Here is a 26,832-nt window from a genome sequence, read left to right on the forward strand (position 1 = left end):
ATTATTATTTTTAAAGGTGGGGGTCATTTTCGGTTTTGGCTAAGTGAGCCCTGAATGTTTTGGTCCAGAATTTTCATTTTAGTTCATTCCTAGAATAAATCTAGGGAATCCTGAATTTGTAGTCGCAAAACTTTCTAGGCCCAGAAATCAGTGAGAGGAAAAGTAAAGGTTTTGTGTCATTTTACTTTATTTTAATCTGCATATTTTATTAAAGGCCATATTTTTTGTCACAGTGAAAAATGAGTGCGGCCCGCGCACGTATACAATTCTGATTAAGTGGCCCACTGCAGAAAAAACTTGGACACCCCTGTTCTATGGGAAAGGAGAATGGTCATTATAAACCATTTACTGAAGACATGTGTACCAAGACATTTGGCAAAGCTTACAAGGCTATCAAGATCCTTTGACCCTCCATGCAATTGTGTATTCCAAATAACCTGATTGCTTCATCGATGATCACAACCTGCTCCTTGTCACACATAATTTCCTACAACCACCCACACTCAGCAGTTTTTAGTCTATGCTTTATTACAAAGCTCAGAAGTGGTTTTAATACGTTGAACTTGTATGAATTCTTTGGTGAAAGCATTAAAAATGAATAATCATGGAAAAAGGTAACTTTACTGTATATTACCTAAAAATGCATCTCTGGGACAGAGTGTTTCTATGTGAACCTATTTGCTTGAAGAGAAGGAATAGACATGCTTTGGAAAATGCAGTATGTATGAACATTTTGCTATAGTACCACCTTGAAGATTGGGATGTAAATAAAATGAAAAAAATATATATGTTAGTGCAACAGAAAATGTATTGTAAGTATATACATAGCTAAATATCAGTTTAAAGATGTAGAATATACATAAAAAAGGGTAAATATCAGTTTATAGAAATTAAAAAATTTCCTGGTGACAAATAATTAATTTAACTTGGAAAGGGGAATTGTTGGGTGCTTTTCTTTCCACAAAAAACAAAGATCAAAAACATTACACATAAATCAATTTATTTATCCAAACAAAACAGAGGAAATATCAGCCCTCAATCTTTGAATTTCATTGAAATCTGTGAACATTGGTCCACAAAGTAAAGATGTTTGTGTAATAATGTACAATATATTAAAAATATTCATAATTCAATAGCTTTTTCACATTATATTTCACAAACAGTATCACAAAATTTCATTTTTAAGTAAGCAACAATAATTCTAGAAACACTCAAAGAAAAACCATAGCAATGCCCACAGTTACAAGAGAAAGTGTACATTACTGAGTCACAATCACAGTTTGTCTATAGAAAACAGGTATGTTTATGTACAAAATATCACTGATGCCTTAAACTCATTGTCAAAAATTGAATTACATTTTTACATGAAATAAGGCAAATTCAGGAATGCACAAAAGGACATGATATTTAACAAAAGCTAAAACAACTAAACAGATATTATACAGTGCAATAAACAAAATTTACTCTCTACCGCTAAGTGTAAAATTATGATTCAGTGCACAAAATAAACACCAATAATTTGTAGTCAACATTGCAAAATAAGGAAACCGAGAGAGGTTGGAGATTCCTAGCAATTTACAGTTTTCTATACACTTCCAGTCTGGTGGTAGGTCAAGTGTGTGAAATGGCCTTGATTTAACCCTTCTAGGGACAGGCTGGCGTGCAATGCATCTTCATGCTGTCCTCTGCCATGTTACCAATGTCACTTGTTTGACGATGAAGGAGTTAGCAGTCTATGGGTCATTTGCTGTGTACTGCTTACCTCCTCTGGCATTAGAGTACCATCAATATCATTGCCTAATGGAAATACACACCAGAGTGCAAAATATCAGATTGTCACTTGCAACCTCTTATATAATCAGTATCCAACCTCAAAGAGAAGGACTTGCAGTAACAGCAGCAGAAATCATGTAATAGAGGGATAGAGCTCTGCAAAATTAAGCATTCCCTGGATTTTATTATATAAATTAACATAAAAGGAATAGAAACAGGGGGAAAGGGTTAGGTAGAAATGCATTGGCAGACAGTATTCCACACAGTAGCCAAAGGCATAATATGGACCATATTTGAGACTGTTCTCTAGAAGACACCCCCAACAACCAGAAAGAGGAGAATGTTCTCCTATTGCATTTATGTCAGTTGAGCAGATGTTCCTCAAATTACATCTGTGGAACCAATGTTTCTGTTTTGTTACATGTGTTTTTTTTGATTGATTTTGATATTAGGGAATGTAGACAACTTTACTTAATGGGCGGTTAAGATCTGGGACATTTAATACAGTAGGTGATAAGCTCCTACCAAAGTCCTACCATTGAAGGTGGGATCCATTCTTAGCGTTGTTACAAGGAAAAGAGGTGCTTAGGTTCCAACCAGTGTTTATGGTAGAAATGCTGGGGTTAACAGGTGTAATATTGTAACATTTGTTGGTAATTTTCCAAATATGTGTGAGATTAATGACGAGGAGGGGCCTTAAAGCGTCCCTGGAACCGAATGTATGAAAGCAGCAAGCTTTTTTCAGCTCCCTCCAAAAACGGTAGTTGTATTCCACAAGCTAGCAGCACTTTACTCAGTCCACTGTTCATCATTCTGACATGGAAGCTAAACAGTGTTGAACAAATTACAGCTACCTTAGTAGGTCTTATTTCTAATTACTGGCTAGTTGTACCATCAATACCTCTAAACTAAAAAAATCTACCATTCTACTCAAGCATTAGATGCAAAATGGCTTGGTTTGGAATGAGAATATTTATTATTGTAATCCCTTACCTGAAGGCTCTACAATAGTAGCAAGTACCTACTTTGTGTTGTAGTTTTTTTGTTTGGTTTTTCGGAAGTTATGGGCTGCAAAAAGGGAAATTAAATATATGTATTGAACCCATATGTAGGTAAGTGAAAAGATCGCTGAAATGTAAATAAAATGTCTGCATGAAAACTGTCATATAAAAAATCACATTATTTAAAAAATATGCAATCCTTCATTGAATTTCCTAGTATGAGATGTATGGTGGCATTGTCCTGCCACGCCATGTAGCTATAATTCCAGAGTCAGTAGCACATTCCACTAATATTGCACTTGGAAATTGAACTAAGTTACCATCACTGTGTCTCCATGTGCTTCACTGTTTTGCATGACTTAATGATCTACGGCCACATATGCAATATTTAAACTGACACACTTAGAACAAAAAGCTGGACATATCAAAGACCTCTAGAAAGTCAGAGATCTGAAGTTCACTTGCAGCACCTCAACATCACGTCATGGATCAAAAACAGTGTGGCATTATGGTAATTAAGTCCTCTACGCATCAGTGCCTTAACAAGAAGGGCCCACTCTGGCACATCAGAATGTCATTAGCGGAACTTCGGGAATAAACCAGGCCAGGAAGAGGTTGTGTGACTCAGTTCTGCTGTAAAATGAGGTTTTCCAGTTCATCTGCTGAACGCAACAAAAACGCTGCCGATTCCCGATAGCCTGCAACCAGCTGCCTCACTGCATTAATTTCAGTAGGATTTAGCTGAGGTCTGGAGCTTGTGTTGCTGGACGCTGTGGAGCTGGTTGCTAACTGCCTCTTCATGCTCAGATCAGTTGGTCCTGCTAAAGACATTTGAAAAGGAGATACTCATTAAATTACTGAAATGCAATTCTTTGTCTATTTTCTGATAATTACATCTTCATGTAGCATCTGATTGCTTTATGTGGCACTTTATTAAGTACACCTTTCTTCTCGATCAGGCCATTATGAAATTCCCATGGTCATAAAAGGACCCTACTGGGTCTTATAATCAAGTTAATAAATTATCATACTTGGGACATAGTTCCGATTTTAATTTCACCGCTCTGCTTTCATAATTCAGGCTTGCTCACAAAAGCAAAAATATCTGTGGATGTAAATGTTGAGCATACAAAAGACAAGCAAATTTGCAGATCAAGCTGAGTATTACAATATATTTTTCTGTACAAAGTCCGACAGATCAAAAACAATAGGTGGTCAGCATTCGTATCATGAAAAGGGATATAGATTGACTGATTTTTTTAAGTTTTGTAAATGACAAAGTTCTTTTAACACAGAAGTGACCACAAACAGCCCAGAAAGCTTGACATTCTAAAGACGTTGCTTAAAAGTAGATTAGATTGTAAGCTCGCAGGAGCAGGGCCCTCTTCTCCTTTGCACCAGTTTGTTATTGTATGCGTTTCTAAATTGTTCTTCTGACTGTAACAGTGCTGCGGAATCTCCTGGAGCTTTATAAATTTATGTAATAAGTACAAACTAATCAGTAAATATCAGTTATACATTTTGAAAATTAATGAACAGATCTTTATGTAGATTTGCCCGTTAAATAAAATTTAATATATATATTATGTATTAATTTAAGTAATTATTAGTTACTATCCGATCACAATCAAAAACTCCTACCTTATAGTATGTATTAGGAATATGTTTATGCACCTCCCTATGTCGTATTTATGTATTAACTATAAGGTATATTAATTTTGGTTACAGTTCAGTTACTCGCTAGATAAGTAATAGTGGTGATAATACTGGAGGAACAGTACCCTACTATTAAAAAATATTATAAGTCAAAAAATGTAATCAATCACAAAAATAACCAGTGTGTGATTCTTCTATTCTACGCTCCCAACTGTCAAAATCTTCAAACGTGACATTAACATACAAAGGACATATATCATTATCTGGCAATTGCAGAAAAAAAGGTACATCATTTCTGCAGGGTCATGTCAGCCTGAAATGCCATTAGCTTTTAAGGACAACCTGGTAAGTTTTGCAAATGAAGAATATCGATTTCTCTCCCTGAAGCGGAGGTTCATATATGCTCACGGTGCACATGAAGCCTTAGTGTCCATGGATGCGCATAGAGGAACCTAACCCCATGTAATGTATGTAGTGCTCATTGACTTGGTCAGCCTTAGGATAGAATATAAAACCTGCAAGTTTTCATAAACTCACCGGTAATCTAAAACCAAAATTTATCACCAACTTTCATCTCAGTGTATTCACTAAATATAACAACATGCTGCCAGCAAGCTTCTCATTTCACATATTCTTCTCCAGAGGTTCTGGGCATCCCAACCATCTCCATATTATTTAAACTGCACTTACAGTATCATCCTCACACAGGACCAAGCAAAGCAACCCCTTTATTTGCTGCTGTGCGGGGAAGATGCCCGCGGCCTGGAGGTTGATGTCGCACATATGCTTGTAACCATGTGATAGCAGAAAGGCATGGGCTAGCGTGGCCAAAGGTACTTTTTATGTCCCATTGAAGCTTTGTGTGTCTATATTTAATTATTTTATTCCCACCTACAGTGTTTGCCATCTTGGTGTTTTTAATTACATTGCTACAATGTGTGTATATTGTATAATTAAAACAGCCAAATAACTACTTTTCCCCCCAATGCCTACTGCAAGAAAACACATTATTGCAAATTGTGCAAAATCAATGAAATATAATAAAAGTCTTGTATTTTGCTTTCTTTGTGTTTTATTGTTTATTCTAAATGTATCTAGTTTATTTCCACACGGCCCACATACAAGTTAAGCAGAAATGTAATCACTGCCATTATTTAACTGGAGGTTTCTAAAAGTTCTATTAGTAGGAAGCATGTTTGCATTAAAGGGTGAGTTAAAGGGACACCCCAGCCATCGTATGCTTTAATCCATTAAGGACAACCCATTTAAAACAATGCATTTTGAGCCCGTACATGTACGGGCTTTGTCATTAAGGAGTTAAATATGCTTTCCATGGTGTAATTTTTGGGGATTCTGCATATTCTAATCAGTGGCAAGAAACATCAGATGACGGAGGACATCACAGTATTTTCATATGCATTCTTCTTAAATAGGACATTAAACTGTCCCCTTAAATATACAATGTTGTTATCGGGTAAAACTAAATCAATATAGCTCCATTATGGATACATAAGAGTTTTATGAGTAGAACGTGTGCATATTGTATTTTGCAGTAGTTTATTTTTTAAGTAAAAAAGAACGTATGGACCCTTGTAAATAATTCAAATAGTTCTAACCTGACTGAAGATGTTAAAACAGAATTAATTTGCATATTCTAATATCTGCCAATCTGATTTTCTTGTTACCTTCCGTTTATATATTTAACTATTTTCCATATTTAAAGACAAGAATAATATATTTTTTCTCATTAACAAAGCTTTGGGGCAACTATGTTGATTCACCAGTCTACATCTCTCCAGATTATACTATGTTCTTCTTGAAATGCGCCATGGCAAATTACATGACGGTAAATGATTATCACATAGCTTTGGTGTGTTTGTTGAAATGTACTCTTGGTTAATAACTATTCCTTTAGGAGTTAGGAGTTATTCCTTTAGGAGTAGTCCAAGCAGGTAGGATTAGGGGGAACAGAGATGGCGCAAGAGAGCTAAAACTTGAGATGCTTCCAAGCGGGGACACACGGAAGGACAAGCTAAGAAGAGGCTGTCTGTTCTTGGTGAGCATCTCATACTTGTTGTGTATTTATTATATTAATGATGAATGTGATGAATGTCATCACATAAATGTCATGCATTTTATTAAATGAAATTTATTTTACAAAATGTGTAAAGGATGCTGTGAAAACCATAAATAATAACTAAACATCTTTATAACAAGTAAATATTTGAAATTCTGTTTAAAAATTAATCATATAACATTGTTACATGACACTAACACTGATGGATATTCTGGAATTTAAAACAACAATATAAAAGAGGCATATGTGAAAGCATTAGCATTATATTTATCTATTTTTTTTAATTATATTTATTACATGAAAGGGGACACTGTCTTTAAATAATCAATCACATCTTCTACTCAGTATGTAAATAAATAATAGGGAGAAACACTTTTTTTTGTAACTGGTGATAAACTGGATTTTTTTTTGCCACTGTGCTAATGGAACCCGCAAAGAATTGATTCATAATGCTTAGGAAGACCCTCCAGCAACATGGAAGGAGTTAATACACAGTAATTTACCACCAGCTGACATGGCTTAGCAACTGCATTTTGCATTGTGACAGTCCATTAGTATCAGACCAAGCAGTGTATGAAGAGAGTAGATATAAGAAATATAGAAATAAGGCTTTGGAGTTTTATTAGTCCAGGGTATACAAAGTAGAGCTTGGACCGTAGCCAATCTCCAGCATACTGTCCTATCAGTGACTTGTAAGTACGTCATTAATAGAACTTTAGCCAAAATCAGACCAGAGGCTTCATTTAGATGACTTTTGCTGTCGACCACATTTAACCTCTCTTAACCACAAATGATTATAAAAGCCTTATCTTGCCATGCTGTGATGAGTTTGAAATTTAAAAAAGGAGGTTTATTCATTAAATGCATTGTCGGATGTTCTGATGCAATGAAAAATCTCAGCATACTTCATTCATTATGGCAACACTGAACTTCTACTGGAAGAATGGCAGAATGAGTGCTTCATAATTTATAGGGGCAAGTTGAGATGTTTCAGCTACTAACAACCCACCATCTTTTCAAACTAGTCAATAACCACCATAAGCAATGACAGCTGATTAGAACTATTTCTAATGTGTGTATTTGCAGGTTCTGACTAAATCTTAGGGTTGAGCAGCCCACCTGCCACACAGGTGCCTCATTTGTGGTGTCCAGAGGAGGCTTTAAATTGCTTGGGAGTCTCTTTTGGGTTAAAATGCAGTGCAGTCCCGCTGACTCAGCTCTTTCGTAAGCAATATAGCTTGGGGTACTTTGATGTAGTGGCTGGCTAAGCAATATATGGCCATATAGTGTGTGTTTTTGCACACTATTTATATATAGCTGTGCCTCTTCCAACTGTAAGTGTATCCAGACCTCCTGACTCCTGTTTTGTGATGATATTGCACCATTTTTGGTCTCCTTGTTTTTATAGATTTTAGAAGCCATTAAATTCTGCTGATATTCTACTGAACCCTTGATGAGCCTGCTTTATCCAACTTGTTTGTGAGTGGATCTGATACCCTATTCATTTCTTTAATTGTGTGTACATATTGCACTATTATTGTTGTTTTTTTTCTCCCCATCTATATGCGCTCCATGGTTGTTGTATCATATAGTGTGACATACAGAAACATACACAAATATGCTATTCTTCACTTCATGGCTCTTGGGATATCTTATTAATCAGACATTGCCTTTTCCAAAGTTCATTCTACATAAATAGAGGCATAGCATTAGGTGTAGTGCTTAGCATTGCTCTTCCCAAATACCAAAGCCTCCAGAAAAAAAAAGAGGTCCAACTCTTCAAGGAGCCTAATTCTCCTTGATGATGATGATGCCTCCACAGAATCATACAACCAGCATTTTGTATTACCGATCAATATGTTTCATCCTTGAAACTCAGTAGGTCTGCAGCCCCCAAGGGCTGGCGTCTGGCACTCCTGTTCTTGACTAATAACACTGCAATACATTTTGAGGTGCACAGCACATTATTCACAATAGGCGCCCCTCCAAGAGACAATTTAATTAGGGGTAGACTGTTGACATTAATTGAAGTTCAATTTACTATGATGCACTTTCATAGTTGTTCTTCTTCTGATTTTGTTCTTAGCTCCAAGATATAACAGTAGCTGCTAAGCTTACCATAAATTCTCAGCTCCAGACTGGAACCTTAGCCTGTTCTATTCAATCAGTGATGAGTGACAAAGAAAATCAGCTATGTAGCCACAAAGGGCAAATCACTTAGAATTACTTGTATCCCTGCAAAAATCAATAGTTGTTGGTGTGTTACACAATAAACACATTAGTACAAAATTACCTTGCTAATCCAGTTAATTTATGTTAGATTTCTTACAGTTATTTAACTCTTAGCATCATCTGATGCTACCAATGAGTTAAGGTGCCTTTGAATAAAGAGGTCCAATTTTCCTACTGCATTATGTATTAAATAGAAGAACTGTCCATGGTGCTGATAAAAACTATTTCATTAATTCATTCATTCATGAAACATTTTTTAAGCGCTGCGTAAATTGTTGGCGCTATATAAATAAAAGATAATAATAATAATTTACTTTTAATGTTTTAACTTTTCTTTAAGTAATTTAAATGGGCAACTATTTACAGTGTAAAAAGTGTATCAATCATTTTAATCTGATACTGAGGACCATACTGACACCTTTTTGACCCAACAAGTTAATCAAGACTAGGGATGCATACATCCAGGCCTTGGGGTCTAAGGGATTCGAATAATAATTGTTTTTTGTACATCCTGCCGCCTCAAGACAAATTGTTTTATGGAGTTAATCATTATGATAGTTCTTGCAAATTATGTCTACATTGTATGAATAACATAATTGTATTGCTTGTCTGAACAATTACTTTAATTGTTTCTAATTTCACCAATTAATGATGTGAGATGTGTAATACCCTGAAGGTATTTCCTACATTAAATAGAAATGTGCATAAAAACAAATGCTCTTTACATAAAAAATATGGCATTCATACAGAAATGTTGCAGATTTTTTAGCATTAGATTCTTGCAAGATGAACGCAGAACGAGTAGGTGGTAGCATCAGGGGGTACATCAAAAAGTCGCTACAAGACCTCCGCAGCTGTAGGGTGACCCTGATCACGGACTCCAACTCCCAACATTATAGGTAAACCAGAATCCTAGACTCTATAACAGTACTATTTATTGAAATGTGTAGATCACGGAGTAAGGTGGTTATAAATCAACAAGATAACCAACCCTGTGTCTTAACCCTTAAGTAAAAATACTAATACTTTTTTACATTTTACATAGGCCTAAACCTATAATGGTCTGAATCGAAATACAAAGGAAAAGTGCCATATTATGTTACCATTAATATTTTAGCTATTATATCGCTCAGTAAATAAGAGAAGAACATGTACAGGATAAAATGATTCGTCTTTGCAGACCCCTTGAAGCACTGCAGCAGTATTAGCGCATTTCTACCATAATCCCCAGTACAGCCAGGAACCCATCCACCATGACAACGGAACTCACCACTGTTCGTAGTATCCGTGAGATTTAGTAGGCCTCCCCCCAGTCCTCTGTAACTATGGTAACTGTAGGTGCCATTTCCATTGATGTATAACACCTCTTGCGTGCTCGAAACAGCAGACGTGGAATAAGTGACCTGTGCTGTCTCTTGTTTATATGGTTTATCGGCTAGAGCTGTTTCGTCCTGCAAAGACAGTGTGAACATACATTGATTCAATTCAATTTCATGGAGAATTGCTTCATATTTGTCAGTTTCAAAAACAACATAAAAACATTCACACGAAAGACGAGCATTATTTGTTAAAGATCAAAAAGTGGTACATTTTTACAGTCCCATATTTATTTTAAAGAGAGTAGAACTGAAATTCTACTTACACGTGTATTATATACATATGCCCTGCGGTAGTTCCAACATCTACTAATACTCCTGCCCAACTGGACCAACCAACCAGCCATGTTGGCACTTTTTCCAGCTAGTTTCTCCCGAAGCTACATCCAGCTCCCCACCAATTAAATTAATAAAAAGTATCTAAAGCAGACAGGCTGAAAGATTATATGAATGTCATGGTTTGTCTCACATAAGCAGGTAGATCTCAACAAATTCTATAGACAGGAATTGTCAGGATAATAAGCAGGATAGTAAGTTAACATTAAACGGGTGCTGATGTTCCATTACTGCATTTTATTTTGTGCAGGAGTCTATGATTTATATTGAAACTGAAGACCTATTTTTATTGAGTACCCACTAGGTGGCACTGTGCCAGATTACACCGATACCCCAAAGCATACGAGTACTGAAGGTTTGCACAAAGTGGTTTCAATAGAAAATACCATATAAAACATTATAGTATCATTTAATACTACCACAAGATTCTGTTTACAATGGAAGTTCTATGTATTTTTAAAAAAAAAAAAGTGCAGACAATGAAGAATGACTCTGCCTTCTAGAGTCAACAGTCCATTGCGCTTGCTTATAATGTTGCAGCTTTAGTTGGCCTACCTCAACCTTTATCCCCAACATGAGATTATGAACCCACAAACCCATAGGCCAATTAATGAGCCACAAATCATTTGCATATGGGACCATAACATCAGCAGTTCTGGCTCACTTTAAGATAGTTCTATAGAATCAGCTGTGAAAGATTTATATGAAATAAGAGATATAGCCTCTTTCAGAGTTTCTATTGTCATATAGAGTCAACTTTTTCAGCACGCCTTTTCACAAAACACAATGGGCTTCTTTGGAGTTGGTATTATTTTCATGTTAGAACAGCGGGCCGGGGAATGCCAATTCACACTGGAGAATCACCGTACATCCCAATGGCAAAGGAAGTTCTGAGCGCTGTGTGAGATGAGACAGGCACACCTGTGATGATAATCCATGGCTCCTAGCTGGACTAGTTTTAGCCTGTCCCTGCATGTATCAACTGCTTGAACATTTAATAACCCACAGAGAATTTTATACGAATTATGACTCTGAAGCCGTGATACATTACACTTTTTACAGTGAGAGATATCATAAGATGTTTGGTGTTCACTGTGGATGAGAATTTCTTTAGCAGAATGATTTTAAAAAAAACTTAAAATTGTCCTATTGATATGTCCATACTGTCACGAACGCACTCTACTCCAAGCGTGCGCGTGACTTGGTTCTGGTGGTAAAAGGGCTAAAATTCACTATCTGTCTGCACTAGACCGGAAATAGTGATAAAAATACCAATATCCACCCTTAATACCACCCGCGATTAACTATAATGATATAGCAAATATCAAAATAACGCTGCCACCACCAAGACAATTTAGAAATGGGGTGTCTTGGTACCCCAAATGAATCAGACTATAAAAACCCACACAGTATATTTTAACACAATAATTATGTGATTTAAAATTACCAATAAAACGGTCTCTTCAGGTAACGTGAGTCTTTACCAGACAAAGGCAGAACTTAATAAAGGAATATTTATTATGAATAAAAAAATCACAGTGCATACACAAAAAGATGATAAACAGATTATTTACACCAAACAGATAAAATAAAAAGGAGAAAATTACAGAAAACCTAACTACTCACTTAGATGGTCAAGTAACAGTTTTTCTGTCCGTAGGGCTCCGGCAAGGAAAGATGGCGACTTACTCAAAATTAGATCTTGGCCCCTAGTAAGCACAATGACCCATCTTCGCTCGTTAATTTTATACACTTTCCCAGTTCATCTCGAGTTTCCAAGCCGGCCCAGAGGTGGTATAAGCGGAGGGAAGGTGTACCATAAGTGACCTCCCCCTTGTGTGGTGGAAACATATCAGTCCAAATAACTTATATTCATTTTATCGTCCCTCCTGTGCTCGCCACAGCCATAATTCATACATTTATGAATTTCCTGTAAATTGTGAAGTCCATAGATATGTCACACTAGCTACTTATGACTGACCATCATAGACTTCACAATTCCTTCCAAACTGGTTAAGTGGCGCTGCCATGTTTGTACTCTTTTTGTAGGGTGCGCTTTCCCCGTTCTAGGTATGCACACAAGGAGGTATGATAATGAATATATAAGTTATTATTGATATGTGTTTGATATGACCTGGATATGAAATGGTTTTCCTGACTGCTAGTGGTCACTTAGCATATCAAAGAATCCATTATATATGAGGGGATACAGGCATATGGTGAAGGACTCGGCTAGCAGACTTAAAGGCACTGCCTCCCTGTGAAATTTCACACCTTGCAGAGGGCCTTGGTTGGAGTCCCAGCTTCAAAAGACCAATTTATCTTAAAAGACCTTTTGGCGCCACATGCCTATACAATTGAATTAACCCCTCACATACTGAAATTGGCTGTGCCATCTCTACCGGGTAGCCAGTCCGTGTACGTACTACACCGGTTGGTGTGACACCTCCCCCAAATAAGAGACGCAGTGGGAGGAGGCTCACATGCCTCTACCTTGCGTATTAGGCGGGATCCTCCCCTTGGCGTGACAGATCGGCGTTACCATGTGTACTCCCCTTTTTGTGTTGTATTGTAAACTCATATTGCTGGAGAACTAGGCTCCATCTGAGAAGTTTCCCATTTGTCCCAGCCACCCTGTGTAACCAGTGTAGGGGGTTATGATCAGTAATCACAGTAAACTGGCGTCCATATAGGTATGGCTGTAGTTTTTGCAAGGCCCAAACGATAGCAAGACACTCCTTTTCTACGGTGGCATAGGCCACTTCCCTTGGCAGCAGCTTCCTACTGAGATATACCACAGGGTGCTCATCCCCCTTCTCATCCACCTGACTCAACACAGCTCCCAGCCCATAATTAGAGGCATCGGTCTGTACTAGGAACCGTCTGTGAAAATTAGGGGCCTGTAGTACAGGGGAGTCGGTAAGGACCTGTTTTAAGGCATTGAAGGCCCCTTCACACTCCGGGGTCCACTTAATCACTCGCGGAAGTGCCTTCTTAGTGAGATCGGTTAGGGGTTTGGCCAGGGTACTATAATGTGGTACGAATTTCCTGTAATATCCTGCAGTACCCAGGAATGACATCACCTGCTTTTTAGTCTGTGGGACAGGCCAGGCCATTATAGCCTCTATTTTACTGGGCTCTGGGCGTAGGGTCCCTCCTCCTACTCTGTGCCCCAGGTACTGAACTTCTGCCATGCCCAGCTGGCACTTATCTGGTTTTATAGTGAGCCCAGCCACTGCTATGCGGTCTAGAACCTTTGTTAAATGAATCAAATGTTCCTCCCAAGTATCACTGAACACCGCAATATCATCCAGATATGCTACCGCATGCCCCTCCTGCCCCTCAAGCAGGTGATTAACGAGCCGCTGAAATGTGGCAGGGGCATTTTTCATCCCAAAGGGCATCACCTGGAACTCATATAACCCAAAAGGGGTGATAAAGGCAGACCTCTCTTGGGCTTCAGGGGTCAGCGGGATCTGCCAGTACCCGCGGCTGAGATCCATAATACTCAGGAATTTGGCCCCAGCTAGTTGGTCTAATAACGCATCAATGCGAGGCATAGGATAAGCATCAAATGCAGTTACCAGATTCAACCGCCGGTAGTCCACACAGAATCTTGTGGTCTTATCCTTCTTGGGGACTAATACTACTGGGGAGGCCCAGGGGCTGTGAGACTTCCGAATTACACCCAGCTCCAGCATTTCCTCGATCTCCCTCCTAATGTCAGCCTTCACCTCCAAGGATACTCTGTAGGCAGCCTGTCTGAGGGGGTGGTGATCCCCGGTGTCAACATGATGTGACACTAGGTGTGTCCTGCCAGGCTTCCCTGTGAAGACCTTATGGTAAGGTCTAAGTGCCTCATGTAGCTGACCTTTCTGAGTCTCTGTTAGGTGGGTATTAACCTGGGCTATCTCAATGCCCTCTAAATCCCTGGTTGAAGCCAACAAATCCACAAGGGGGTCAGGTTCTTGCTCATCTACAGGCAAACTACATACAGTTAACACAGTAGGCTCCCGGTCATAATATGCTTTCATCATGTTTACGTGGTATACCTTTTTCCTTTTCCCCCTCTCATCCAAAGACACCACATAGTTTACATCATTGACCCGCTGTAGCACAGTAAACGGACCTTCCCATGCCGCCTGCAACTTGTTCTGCCTCGTGGGTATCAGCACAAGCACCTTTTGCCCTACTTCATACACTCTTTCTCTGGCATTACGATCATACCAGTGCTTCTGCTTGGATTGGGCAGCCCTCAGATTCTCCCACACCTCCCCCATTAAGGTCTGCATTTTTTCCCTAAACCGCATTACGTAGTCCACAACAGATGTCGTTGGGGCCCCCAAGTCTCCTTCCCATCCCTCGCGAATCAGAGCTAGGGGACCGCGCACTCTACGCCCATAGAGGAGTTCAAATGGGGAAAAGCCTGTGGATTCCTGCGGCACCTCCCTATAAGCAAACAGGAGATGTGGCAGGTATCGCTCCCAATCCCTCCCCTGTGACTCTACAAATGTCCTCAGCATCTGTTTTAGGGTCCCATTAAACCTTTCACACAAGCCATTCGTCTGGGGGTGGTAGGGGCTGGTCATTAAATGCTCTACTTGCACCCTCTTACAGAGAGACTGCATCAGATCAGAGGTGAACTGGGGGCCCTGATCGGTCAGCATTTCTCTGGGAAATCCCACACGGGAGAATATGCCTAACAGAGCATCGGCCACCTTGTCAGCCCTGATAGACGACAGCGCTACAGCCTCTGGGTAGCGAGTGGCATAATCTACTACGGTTAGAATATACTGCTTGCCTGAACTACTGGGAATAGCAAGGGGTCCCACAATATCAACAGCTATCCTCTCAAACGGTTCCCCAACTATGGGAAGAGGAATTAAGGGAGCCTTACCCACCTCCCCAGGCTTTCCTACCCTCTGACACTCAGGGCAGGAGCGGCAGTAATTTGCCACATCCGTGCCCATACCAGGCCAATAAAAATGATGAGACAAGCGGGACTTAGTCCGCAGCACACCCAGGTGCCCAGCCATGGGGATGGCATGAGCCACCTTCAGCAGCTGGTCCCTATACCTCTGGGGCACCACCAGCTGTCTTTCTGTTTCCAAGGGCTCTTGCCCTTCTGCGGGAATAGTTTCCCTATATAACCTCCCTTTATCCCAGTACACCCGCTCCTTATCAAGGTCTGTGGGCGGCTGCATAGCACGGTCCCTCAGTTTCTCTAATGTGGGATCTGTCTGCTGGGCCTGCTGGAATTCCAGGGTCTGTCCCTCAGAGCCTATAATGGGCTCCGATTCAGACTCCGGAGCTCCTAGGGAGGAGTGTAAAGAGGGGTGAGGCCCCCCTGCGGACATCCCTTCTGGTTCCGCAGGCTGAGTCAGCTCCTGTCCTTTATTTTGGGCAGACTGTTGACGGGTTACCACGGCTACAGTTACTCCATCTGTCGCACTCCCACTCTTTGCCCACAAACATGCTGGATTCTGGGACCTGGTTTCTGACACAGACAGACATTCACTCGCTCTCTGCCCTTCTTCACTGCCAGGTGGCCCTCTCACATTTTCACACAGCACCTCAGACATTCCGGGTTCTAGCACAGACAGACACGCACAACCCTTCTGCCCACTCTCCCCATGAGGTTGCCCTGGTACATTGTTACACACTTCCCTTTCTACGGTAGGGCTCCTAGAAGAGCTGGATAAATCACAAGTATCACCCTCCGGCATATATTTTGACAACAGCCTACCCAAATCAGTACCCAGTAACACATTAGTAGGAATGTTATCTGATACCCCCACATCTCTTACACCCTTCCCTGCTCCCCAATCCAAAAATACTCGTGCCATTGGCACCGCCGGACGTACTCCCCCAATTCCCCGCACTGTCAAGGTCTTGCCAGGAATAAAGTCCTCGGAGCTCACTAGCTCTGGACGCACAAGAGTCACCTCTGCCCCCGTGTCTCTGAGCCCCACAGTTACCTTGTTTCCCACAGTGACAGGTTGCAGATTCACATTGGAGATGTTCTCAGTGCTGGAGACGAACAACACCGAAGATGGTGACCCCGAGGGGCGACTCCCTCCAGATGGGGGTGCAGGCTTCCTCTTATCGGGACACGTATTACTAAGGTGCCCCACTTTGTTACAAATGAAACATCTGCGGATATCCCCACGCGTAGAAGTGACATTAGCTCCCCCTCTCCCTGAGGTAGAAGCCGGCGCAGAAGAGAGTATTGTAGACTGGGTGGTGGGAAGCCGTGGTGTAGTGGTCTTCCAGCTGGATGCTCCCGTAGTAAAACCTCTGCTCCGGTCCGATTGTGCTCGGTTGGCGGTGTGGAAATCCGCTAGCTCACCCGCTTCCAGTGCTGTTTTGGGCTCCCGGTCCAGCAGCCATTCTTGTACATTGGCTGGGCACAGCTGCAAAAACTGTTCCTTGATGATCAGATCTTCCAAGCTTTCTAAGGTTGTAATCTCCAGCCCTCTAATCCACTGCCGGAATGCCGTCGTCAGGTGTCCCACAACTGCAGTGTAGCTCTCGGTGGAATGCTTTTGCAAAGTCCGGAATTTCTTTCGGTACACCTCAGGGGTAAGGTTGTACCGTCTCTGCAGTGCAGCCTTAATTGCCTCATAGTCCTGGTCAGATTCTGCTGGTAGCTCTGCAAATGCTTCCAGCGCAGGACCTCGGAGACCAGGGGTGAGGTACTTTGCCCACTGTTCCTTTGGCAATTGGTACTGCCTGCAAACCTTTTCAAAACTGCGCAGAAAAACATCCAGATCCCCATCTTTGTCCAAAGTGGGAAAATTCTCTGCACGTGGTTTGGGTGCAGAAGAGTCTCTTGAAACCACACTGATAGGTGAGGCACTTAACCTCTCCAACTCTGCCAGTTTTAGTTCATGCTCTCTTGCCGCCTGGCGCTCTGCAGCTTCCCTCTCTCTCTCGGCCAGGCGCTCTGCAGTCTCTCTCTCAGCCTGGCGCTCTGCAGCTTCCCTCTCTCTCTCGGCCAGGCGCTCTGCAGTCTCTCTCTCAGCCAGGCGCTCTGCAGTCTCTCTCTCAGCCTGGCGCTCTGCAGCTTCCTGATATTTAAGGATAAGCTGCAGTCTGAGGTTTGCATCTGCTGGGTCCACGTATTTGAAAACAGTTTGTAGATAAGAGTCCAAGGGATCTCCAGATCTTGGCACATCACCGACATCAGCTGCAGGTATCTCCCGTATGACCATGCCTCCCTCAGAAGTGTTTGCAGCATCACTTTGCGCTGCTTGTTGCATATCATAGTCCACAAGCGCTTGGATAAGTTCATCCTTTGATTTTCCCCGGATGGGAATACATTGTTCACGGCAACGTTGCTCCAGAGCACTCTTGGACTGTGTTTGGTATTCCATTTATCACACCGGCCCAAACAAATGATAGCAAAAGAAAAGAAAACAAAAGGGGGGGGGCTGTTGAGGTGTAAATATACTAAGTATGCACTGAGTTCAGCCTTTGGAAATTGAGAGACAATTTCTTTTCAGTGTCTGGATTACCTAGCAAATCCAGTAACACTGAAATCTGGTACAGAGAAAGATGGAAAAATCTTTTTAACTATCCCACCGCTGCCACCAATTTGTCACGAACGCACTCTACTCCAAGCGTGCGCGTGACTTGGTTCTGGTGGTAAAAGGGCTAAAATTCACTATCTGTCTGCACTAGACCGGAAATAGTGATAAAAATACCAATATCCACCCTTAATACCACCCGCGATTAACTATAATGATATAGCAAATATCAAAATAACGCTGCCACCACCAAGACAATTTAGAAATGGGGTGTCTTGGTACCCCAAATGAATCAGACTATAAAAACCCACACAGTATATTTTAACACAATAATTATGTGATTTAAAATTACCAATAAAACGGTCTCTTCAGGTAACGTGAGTCTTTACCAGACAAAGGCAGAACTTAATAAAGGAATATTTATTATGAATAAAAAAATCACAGTGCATACACAAAAAGATGATAAACAGATTATTTACACCAAACAGATAAAATAAAAAGGAGAAAATTACAGAAAACCTAACTACTCACTTAGATGGTCAAGTAACAGTTTTTCTGTCCGTAGGGCTCCGGCAAGGAAAGATGGCGACTTACTCAAAATTAGATCTTGGCCCCTAGTAAGCACAATGACCCATCTTCGCTCGTTAATTTTATACACTTTCCCAGTTCATCTCGAGTTTCCAAGCCGGCCCAGAGGTGGTATAAGCGGAGGGAAGGTGTACCATAAGTGACCTCCCCCTTGTGTGGTGGAAACATATCAGTCCAAATAACTTATATTCATTTTATCGTCCCTCCTGTGCTCGCCACAGCCATAATTCATACATTTATGAATTTCCTGTAAATTGTGAAGTCCATAGATATGTCACACTAGCTACTTATGACTGACCATCATAGACTTCACAATTCCTTCCAAACTGGTTAAGTGGCGCTGCCATGTTTGTACTCTTTTTGTAGGGTGCGCTTTCCCCGTTCTAGGTATGCACACAAGGAGGTATGATAATGAATATATAAGTTATTATTGATATGTGTTTGATATGACCTGGATATGAAATGGTTTTCCTGACTGCTAGTGGTCACTTAGCATATCAAAGAATCCATTATATATGAGGGGATACAGGCATATGGTGAAGGACTCGGCTAGCAGACTTAAAGGCACTGCCTCCCTGTGAAATTTCACACCTTGCAGAGGGCCTTGGTTGGAGTCCCAGCTTCAAAAGACCAATTTATCTTAAAAGACCTTTTGGCGCCACATGCCTATACAATTGAATTAACCCCTCACATACTGAAATTGGCTGTGCCATCTCTACCGGGTAGCCAGTCCGTGTACGTACTACACCGGTTGGTGTGACACATACCTCCCAACACTTCTAATGGCCAAAAGGGACACTTATGACTTGAGTGTAATTAAACAGTTGGTTAAGGCACAGGGCTTTAGTAACACTTTTTATGACTTTGCAAGCAATTGAAAGTTATTTAAGTAACAAACGAAGGTATTCACAAGAAGAATAATTCTTAATTTATAAGATATTTTCTGCTTCTTTACACATTATTGGGGTAAAACACTGTGATACTCATACCCACTAAACATTCTGAGCACCTAAAAAACAAAAAGGGGCATCTGGTAAAGAAAAAAGGACAGAGGGATCTGAATCCTAAACAGCGGAGTGCACAGGCTCCCCCATACATACTAATGTGATAACTCTTTGATTCTTTCAGTATGAAGCTGAAAACAGCGCCTTCTGCTACTACTACAAAAAGTTGGCGTTACAAGTAAAAATATTGGGTAGTTCAATATCAACATGCTGCAGACTATTCACTATAGAAAACATTTAAACCGTTACAAGGTGCCCAGTATATTTAATTTACACATATTTCCCGTGCTACAAACTAGAATTGATTTAGGTATTTCATACAGCTTCATACCAAAATACCTTCAGCCTCGCACATGAACCAAACGCTGATAATGATGGCCTTGTTGTCCCATGTAATTATGTAAACAAGCATTGCACCCTGAAAAATCTCTTTTGGGGTACTTATTCCCAAGACCTCAAAATACAGTGACTGCTCACAGTAATAGTGTAACGAGTAGATACATTAAACAATTGGAATGTGGGGACGATTTATTTAATAACATAGTATTTACGGATTAAATGAGTTAGAAAACTTTTGGTGCTCAATGAGTTAACACTGGTTAGACTGCACCCGTACACAGCGGCTCCCTTAATATGCTTACGATATCTAAATATAAGATTGATTTACAGCTATGCTCCACGCAGGTTAGGTTACCTATTCAGGGCTTTAGCAGCTGGACCTCTCGTTTGGAATGTTCCTCACTGGCATCATTGTCTCGTTACCAGGTAACCAAATGAAACTAATGATGCTTTCTGATTGGCTACGGATAAATCTTTATGATAACTGTATACATCTATGTGTGCTTAAAAAACAAAATACTACATTAAAAAAAACCACCACTGGAATGATAAAGCGATGCCGGCAGCGCCTGATAAGTGGCAGCACACATGCACTTAATTAACATGAAAACGGATGGCATTAGAGAAGTACTTCTATTCAGTGTAAACACTTGCATGAAACTGTTCTGTACGGGCTGTTGCTATGACAACTATCCAGAGGCAAATGTCGGGTCATCCTGCAGAAAATGTGTCTAGGCCATAATTGCTTTGTCAGAGACCTAATAGCTGTCTTCATCTTCCTCTAGAGTCCTTAGAAACTAAAAGCAATACCTGAAATACTTAATGTCGAGAGTTTTATATATATATATATATTTACACCCTCACTTTTTTCTGTAATTAAAGAAACAGCCGCTCTGTGAGAGATATAACGCATTAAATGTACTTTTGTATTTTTTTACTCCTCCCTATATATTTATTTCAGTGCTATCGTCATGAGGTATCCAGTAATAACTGATACATTCCTTGTGATACATAAAAGATAAAAAGAATGTGTAAGACGTAAAATTCCTGCAACACAAACAAAAGTAAAATCTCTTCTTCTGTCGCGGGGCTTGGAGATGTGTATTTTACTAAACTGGGAACTTTCTGATATTACTATGCATTAGGAAGGGCAAAACCCAGCAAGCTTCCCCTGCAGGATTGGCACCCTGCATGTAAATAAAAATAAAAATGTATTACGGCTCTCATTTTCCTCTCATGGCTAACATGAAACTAGCCTATATCATCTTTAGCCCATTACAGTCCTGAGTCTTACGTCACGTAGTGGATTATTTTGATTGCTTCTCTCATAGAGGAGCGTGGGGGTTTAATTACTACGAGCATGGTAGAAGCATTTGCATCTTAAAGGGAGAGCCATGCCTGTTTGTTTATCCTCTTCTCAGGAGTCCATCTGTCCACGCATGATTTTAGAGTGAGGTCGGGGGTCCGTCCATTGATCCCGTTCAATTAGGATCACTGGGTATCTGCATTTACACATGGCCTCCAGTGCACTGCCCCCCATAAATAAAACTGTGCCCCGTCTGAGCCATCAGCCTCGTGACTCCTGTGTGATGGGTCAGCATCAGCAAACTGGGAAACCAAGCAGCCATGCAAAAAAACAACAAAAACAGACCGTTCTTTTTGATCCAAGCAAAATAAATAAATAAATGTTGTTCCACCTCTCCTGTTATTGGTTAATAAGCCCATAAATGCAAACGAGACATGCCATTAAGTAGTATTTACATCATGAAATGGCTTTGTTTCCAGTGAAAGATGGTGTTTCACATGCATTAACAGTACATGACCTATGGTCTGTACCTTATTTGATCACCTCCTATCCACTTGACCTTATAGCGTGACCTACATATAATGGGAACTGATATCTAACATACAAAAACTTAACATGGTAAAGCCATCACAACAATCGATGGGCAAAATGCCACCCCAATATCCTCTCATTTGTACTGCATCAGTGGAAAGTCTACCTGCCTAATATATATATATATGTGTATATATGTGTGTATATATGTGTGTATATATTTATATATATATATATATATATATATATATATATATATATATAGGGGGTTTTTACAGCTTCACACGTACATTACTTAGGTTTCTTATAGTTTATTAAGGCTTATTTGCTCACGATATTACAAAGTAAATAATACTTGTGTAAGTGGAACTTAAGTAGCTACTGTTCTATAACAAGGTCATGCTTCAAAGAACCCTAACATTATTAAAAGCCGCCGGATTATCAGGATACATCATACAGGACACTGCTGTATGATCTCTTAACCTCGCCACGGTCTGTATAATTATACATTTGTTTTATGGAAACACATCTCTAAAGCTCATTAAAATGTTAACAAACATAAAACTCAATGGTTGCTGAATTTCCCAGGCCAGTAATTTATATTCTGCTCGTGTCAATAGTATATAACAGAGGTGTCAATAATATGTATCAGAGGCCTGGGTACTGAATTACAGCAAGTCTTCCGGCCACCAACTGCTGTTAAGGGATTTGATAAATCAATTCCACAATGTATTATATACTCGCCTTCATAAGATAAATGCGTTAGCAGCGGTGAATTCAGCGGTGTTACTATAGAGGATAAGACTACTACACGTGTAATTTCATAGGAATCAACTATACCTTACTGCACAGAGATATGGACAATACTTTGTTTCCCAGTAAACTGGATGTAATTGTTTGCTGTGGGAAGATCAGACACAGACTTTGTTCCACCGGATGGGGAGAAACTAGAACCATTCTGATTATTGAACATTGAACTGCTGGAATTAATAATCAGTGGTAGTAATGTATTCCTCTGTCACTTTCACACATTCTCAGCATTATACACGTTTCCTAAGAACTTTAAAATTACCTGTGGTTTATCTAATCTCATCCTCTTGGCAGCATTTCGGCTTTCGCTTTCGCAAGCTGATGCCAGGATGCTTTCCGCTACAGCCGAAGTAAGATGTGAAGGGATAGGCCGAGACTAGAAAAAACAAAACATGTACATAAAACAATTAATGACCTGACAACACAATCCATCATACTTTGCATTGTTTTGTGGACACGAGGGGGAACTTGCTGAAATAAATGCCACGTGAAGGAGCACATGTAGACAACAACTGAAAGGGGGAAACAAGACTGGAACGGATGGAAAATGAAGACTACCCACCATAACCCCACCACATGGGTTCATTGCTTTGAATCTGCTTTATTAAGTGATATAGCAGGTGCGTGCATTCTTCTTATTACAGTAAAGCGGTTCTAGAAAAGGAAGTGTCCTGACAAGATGCCCCAACAAACGCATTTATGTTTACAGACACATTATAATAATAAGCTGTGCCTGTTTGATGTAAATCATCTCTTTTCTGTGATTCATACACGTTTGCCCCAGAGAATCAGGCTACTGCCAGTTTCCACTTTGTCTTCTTCTCAATGCCAGATTGAGGCACCAAAGGCTCTAGATTAATAGCCCTACATATCCAATCACTATGGCACCACTAAGGCTGTGGTTATCTAAACCAATAAAAATAGCAGTATAATCAATAATGGTTTTCTGGGATTAAACCCCCATTAATATCAGAGGAATGCAGTAGTTACATTACATTAAAACAAGATTAAAGAAATAGCAATCCAATACACACATATTGGAGTTTATTCACTAAAGCAGGAGTTGATGTGTGAGTTTACAACTCCCTGAATTCACTATATATTATTAAGGGCCGTCCCTCCCTTTTTTCCTTTGCAGTAACAGATGAGATGGCCCTGCATAATATCTAGGTCAACGAATGTGGTGACTTCCAAGAAATGTCACTGATTTAAAAATGCTTTATAAAGAGCAACCCAAGCTATTCTTGAAGCTGGAATCCACTGGTAGTTGGTCCTTCATAAGGTAAAGTAACTACCAAGAGCTTTGTTTATGAATTGGAGCGTTTGAGAGTCATGGATACTTGGCCATAATGTAAACCAACTACCAAGAACGTTCTGTATGTTTAACTTGCAATACGCTTATCTCTGGATCTGTCCCAAAAGCTCAGGTATGGCAGGTGGTTGCTGGCCATCCAGGGCAGCCGTTTCATCTCCAAAGACTGGCTCGCTGTTGCCAGGGGTCATTTTCATTGTAAACTCTTAAATACTGGTAACTCACAATTGTTGCTCATTTTAGGGCAGATAGTAAAATAAAATAACCTATACCATATGTTTACCTGCATTTTACAGTAAAAGCAAGCAATTGTGTTTTTTGAAAGACGCAAACTTGAAGCATATCATATTTATTTAAAACCGTTTTTTGTGCCCTGCATTTTCCTTTAGAAATCACACAATAAAGTGTAATAGAGCAATGTACTTTCTCTTGATATGTATCTTTATACCTTCATCCTAGGCGCAGGAAATGCATTTGGCTACCAACCAGTATTGATTAAGAACACACACATATATTACGTGGCAGTGGGGACAATTCTACACCTCTAACAATATTCTACTTGGTTCATAGGATGGTAACGTGATCGTGCCAATAATTTGGCAGAAACAACAATAGGGTAATATTGCAAGAGTAGGGCAGAATCTCCGTTAAGTCTCTGTAGGTAACTCTGGTCTAAATACCATTAACTTAGCTGCTGTTTAGAGCTGTATTCGATACAGTTCCAAAAGTAATTATAATGACAATGCAGTATAGATATGGAATGTAGAATACTGTATTTAACCTGATTCCAAGGTTCTGGTGCAGGATATGCTTAAATTAAATATGTATAATAAGGGCTCCAGAGTGCACACACAACAAAACTAAAAATTTTTTACAAATACATATATATATGGAATGGGTGCCAGCATGTAGGTTACATCCAAACATGCCAACAAGAAAAACAATGAAGAAAAATATAAATCCATGCCATATATAGTACAGATTGCCAAAAGTAGTCGCCTCTAAAAGCAATACCAAATAATAGAAAGGAATAAACATGCCATGGAGATTCACCCAGGTTTTGGCGGAATAGGCCTTTGTCAAGAGTGAAATGTTGTTTAGCGTAATGTAAAATAACCCCGCAAAGTTCAAGGTCTCCAACAAATAAGCTCTCTCTGTGGCCTTGCATATCCTCCAGCTACAAATGGAATGTCCTATTCACACTGAGGTTTTAAAGAGATGTTTCTATTTTCACTATGATGTAACACGCAGCTATTCCCTCACTATCTTCACACCGAGATTGTGCACTTTACTGTTGCAGGGCTCGTTCTTTGAGGACAGTCTGAAGGTTGCATATATTTTATGCCTGTGCTGATGCATAAAAAGTTAATTGCGGTACAGAAGAATGCATGTATTATTCCCATTATGACTGGAATAAATATAGTGTGTAATATTTCTCAGAAATATAATGTCAGTCAATGGGAAAATGTGTTCCTTAAAAGAAGTCTTTCTTTTTTCTACAATTACTCGTTATATTTGAGCCATTGCTAAAACATTTTGAGAAGTGGAGGTCAAATTAAGTCAATTAGTACTCAACAATACATCGTAGGCCTTGTAACACCAAGCAAAGAATGGTATTTGGATTTTGCACTTAACGTGTATTCTGCGCTGCTAAAAAACATTGATGGGTCATTTACTATTAAATAAAAAACCTGCTTTAGCCCACAAGGTAATTGTGTGGGTCAATAAAAATAGGAGCAATATATTTGTAATGTGTCCTTTTGTCCTCACACACAGGGCCGGCCCAAGACATAGTGCCGCTGGGGGCGAAGTTTGAAATGCTTTGGTTTCAGGGGGAGTTTTTTCTTGCCAGTGATGTTCAGCTCTCAAACAGTGCTATTCTGCGTGGCTAGCGATATCCAAGAGCCACCGAACTTTACACTTCAAGTTTAGTCTCAAAACCTGCTCTTATAATCACAGATATATAAACTCTTTCCAGCCGATAACAGTCAGATGTACCACTGTGTGGTGGAAAAGTCACTTCTGCTTTAATTCTATCTGTCAAGCACGCCTTTAATGCTCACCCACTCATCTTCTGCCGCTAGTCATGCATTTAATATATCTTCTTACCACTTCAATATTTATCTATTTCTCGTTTGCTTTAGCCAGCAATTTCATATTTTATTGAGTGTATTGTGCATCAAACATGTTAAAGATAAAACAATAGCGGTGCCACACACAGAGTGCTCCAACACAATGGACCAGTTACTTTGTATAATGTATAATGAAAATAACTGCCCTCTGAAACCTTTGCTGCACAGAAATGTAGATAAGGATTCTGCTGACATATATGTATATTTAAAAAGTTGTAAATGTGCACCAACACAGCTGTTTAATCAGAGATGATGATGCTACAGGTTGATAGCCAGACTCTAATTCACCTTAGACTTCCTTCACTCCACACTCCTGCTCACTACCTTTGTATCAGTGTATGACATTCTAATAATGTCCAGCTAGCCTGTTTTTTATGTTTTTTCATGGCTAGATATGTGTGTGTTCCACTAGCGGTATGCTTGAATAGCTTCAGATTGCTTTCAGTGGGAGGGGAGAGTGGGTGGGTAGTAGGTGGAGAGTGGGTGGGTAGTAGGTGGAATATGGGCAGTAGTGGGCATGGCCCAAAGAAAGAAGAAACTGACCAGGAGACTGGAGAGAGAAGAGCTTCACCCAGAGACTCAGTCAAATGTGGAGCGTTCCTGGGTATGACTATGTCTTTAATCTTTGCGTGACTATGGTTTTACCAATACTTGATTTTGGCCAAACAGGAAAAGCCAAGGCCAGGTGACAGAGCCAGAAGTAACAACTAGTTTTATGCCAAATCCTAACTGCACGTTTTTCTGTATTCGGACGAGAATGAGAAACCTTTGGTCTACTAGCTGATAAACAGCACCATACAACTACCCTACCAAATGCTGAATGTAAGGGG

At 40.0% G+C, this 26,832-nt stretch overlaps 1 protein-coding gene across 1 annotated transcript in view; it reads right to left on the reverse strand.

The window, feature by feature from the left end:
• Positions 1-2,793: 2,793 nt before the first annotated feature.
• The window catches only part of NOL4 (nucleolar protein 4), a 123,655-nt gene continuing 99,616 nt past the window's right edge, over positions 2,794-26,832 (reverse strand). The window contains exons 9-11 of the mRNA XM_053466172.1: positions 22,821-22,934; positions 10,010-10,190; positions 2,794-3,595 (exon numbers count right to left, since the gene is read on the reverse strand). Coding sequence (XP_053322147.1) covers positions 3,399-3,595; positions 10,010-10,190; positions 22,821-22,934 — 492 coding nt within the window. The 3' untranslated portion in view covers positions 2,794-3,398. The remainder of the gene's footprint in view (positions 3,596-10,009; positions 10,191-22,820; positions 22,935-26,832) is intronic.

This window comes from Spea bombifrons, chromosome 5, assembly GCF_027358695.1.
Source record: "Spea bombifrons isolate aSpeBom1 chromosome 5, aSpeBom1.2.pri, whole genome shotgun sequence".
Classification (NCBI taxonomy): Eukaryota; Metazoa; Chordata; class Amphibia; order Anura; family Pelobatidae; genus Spea; species Spea bombifrons.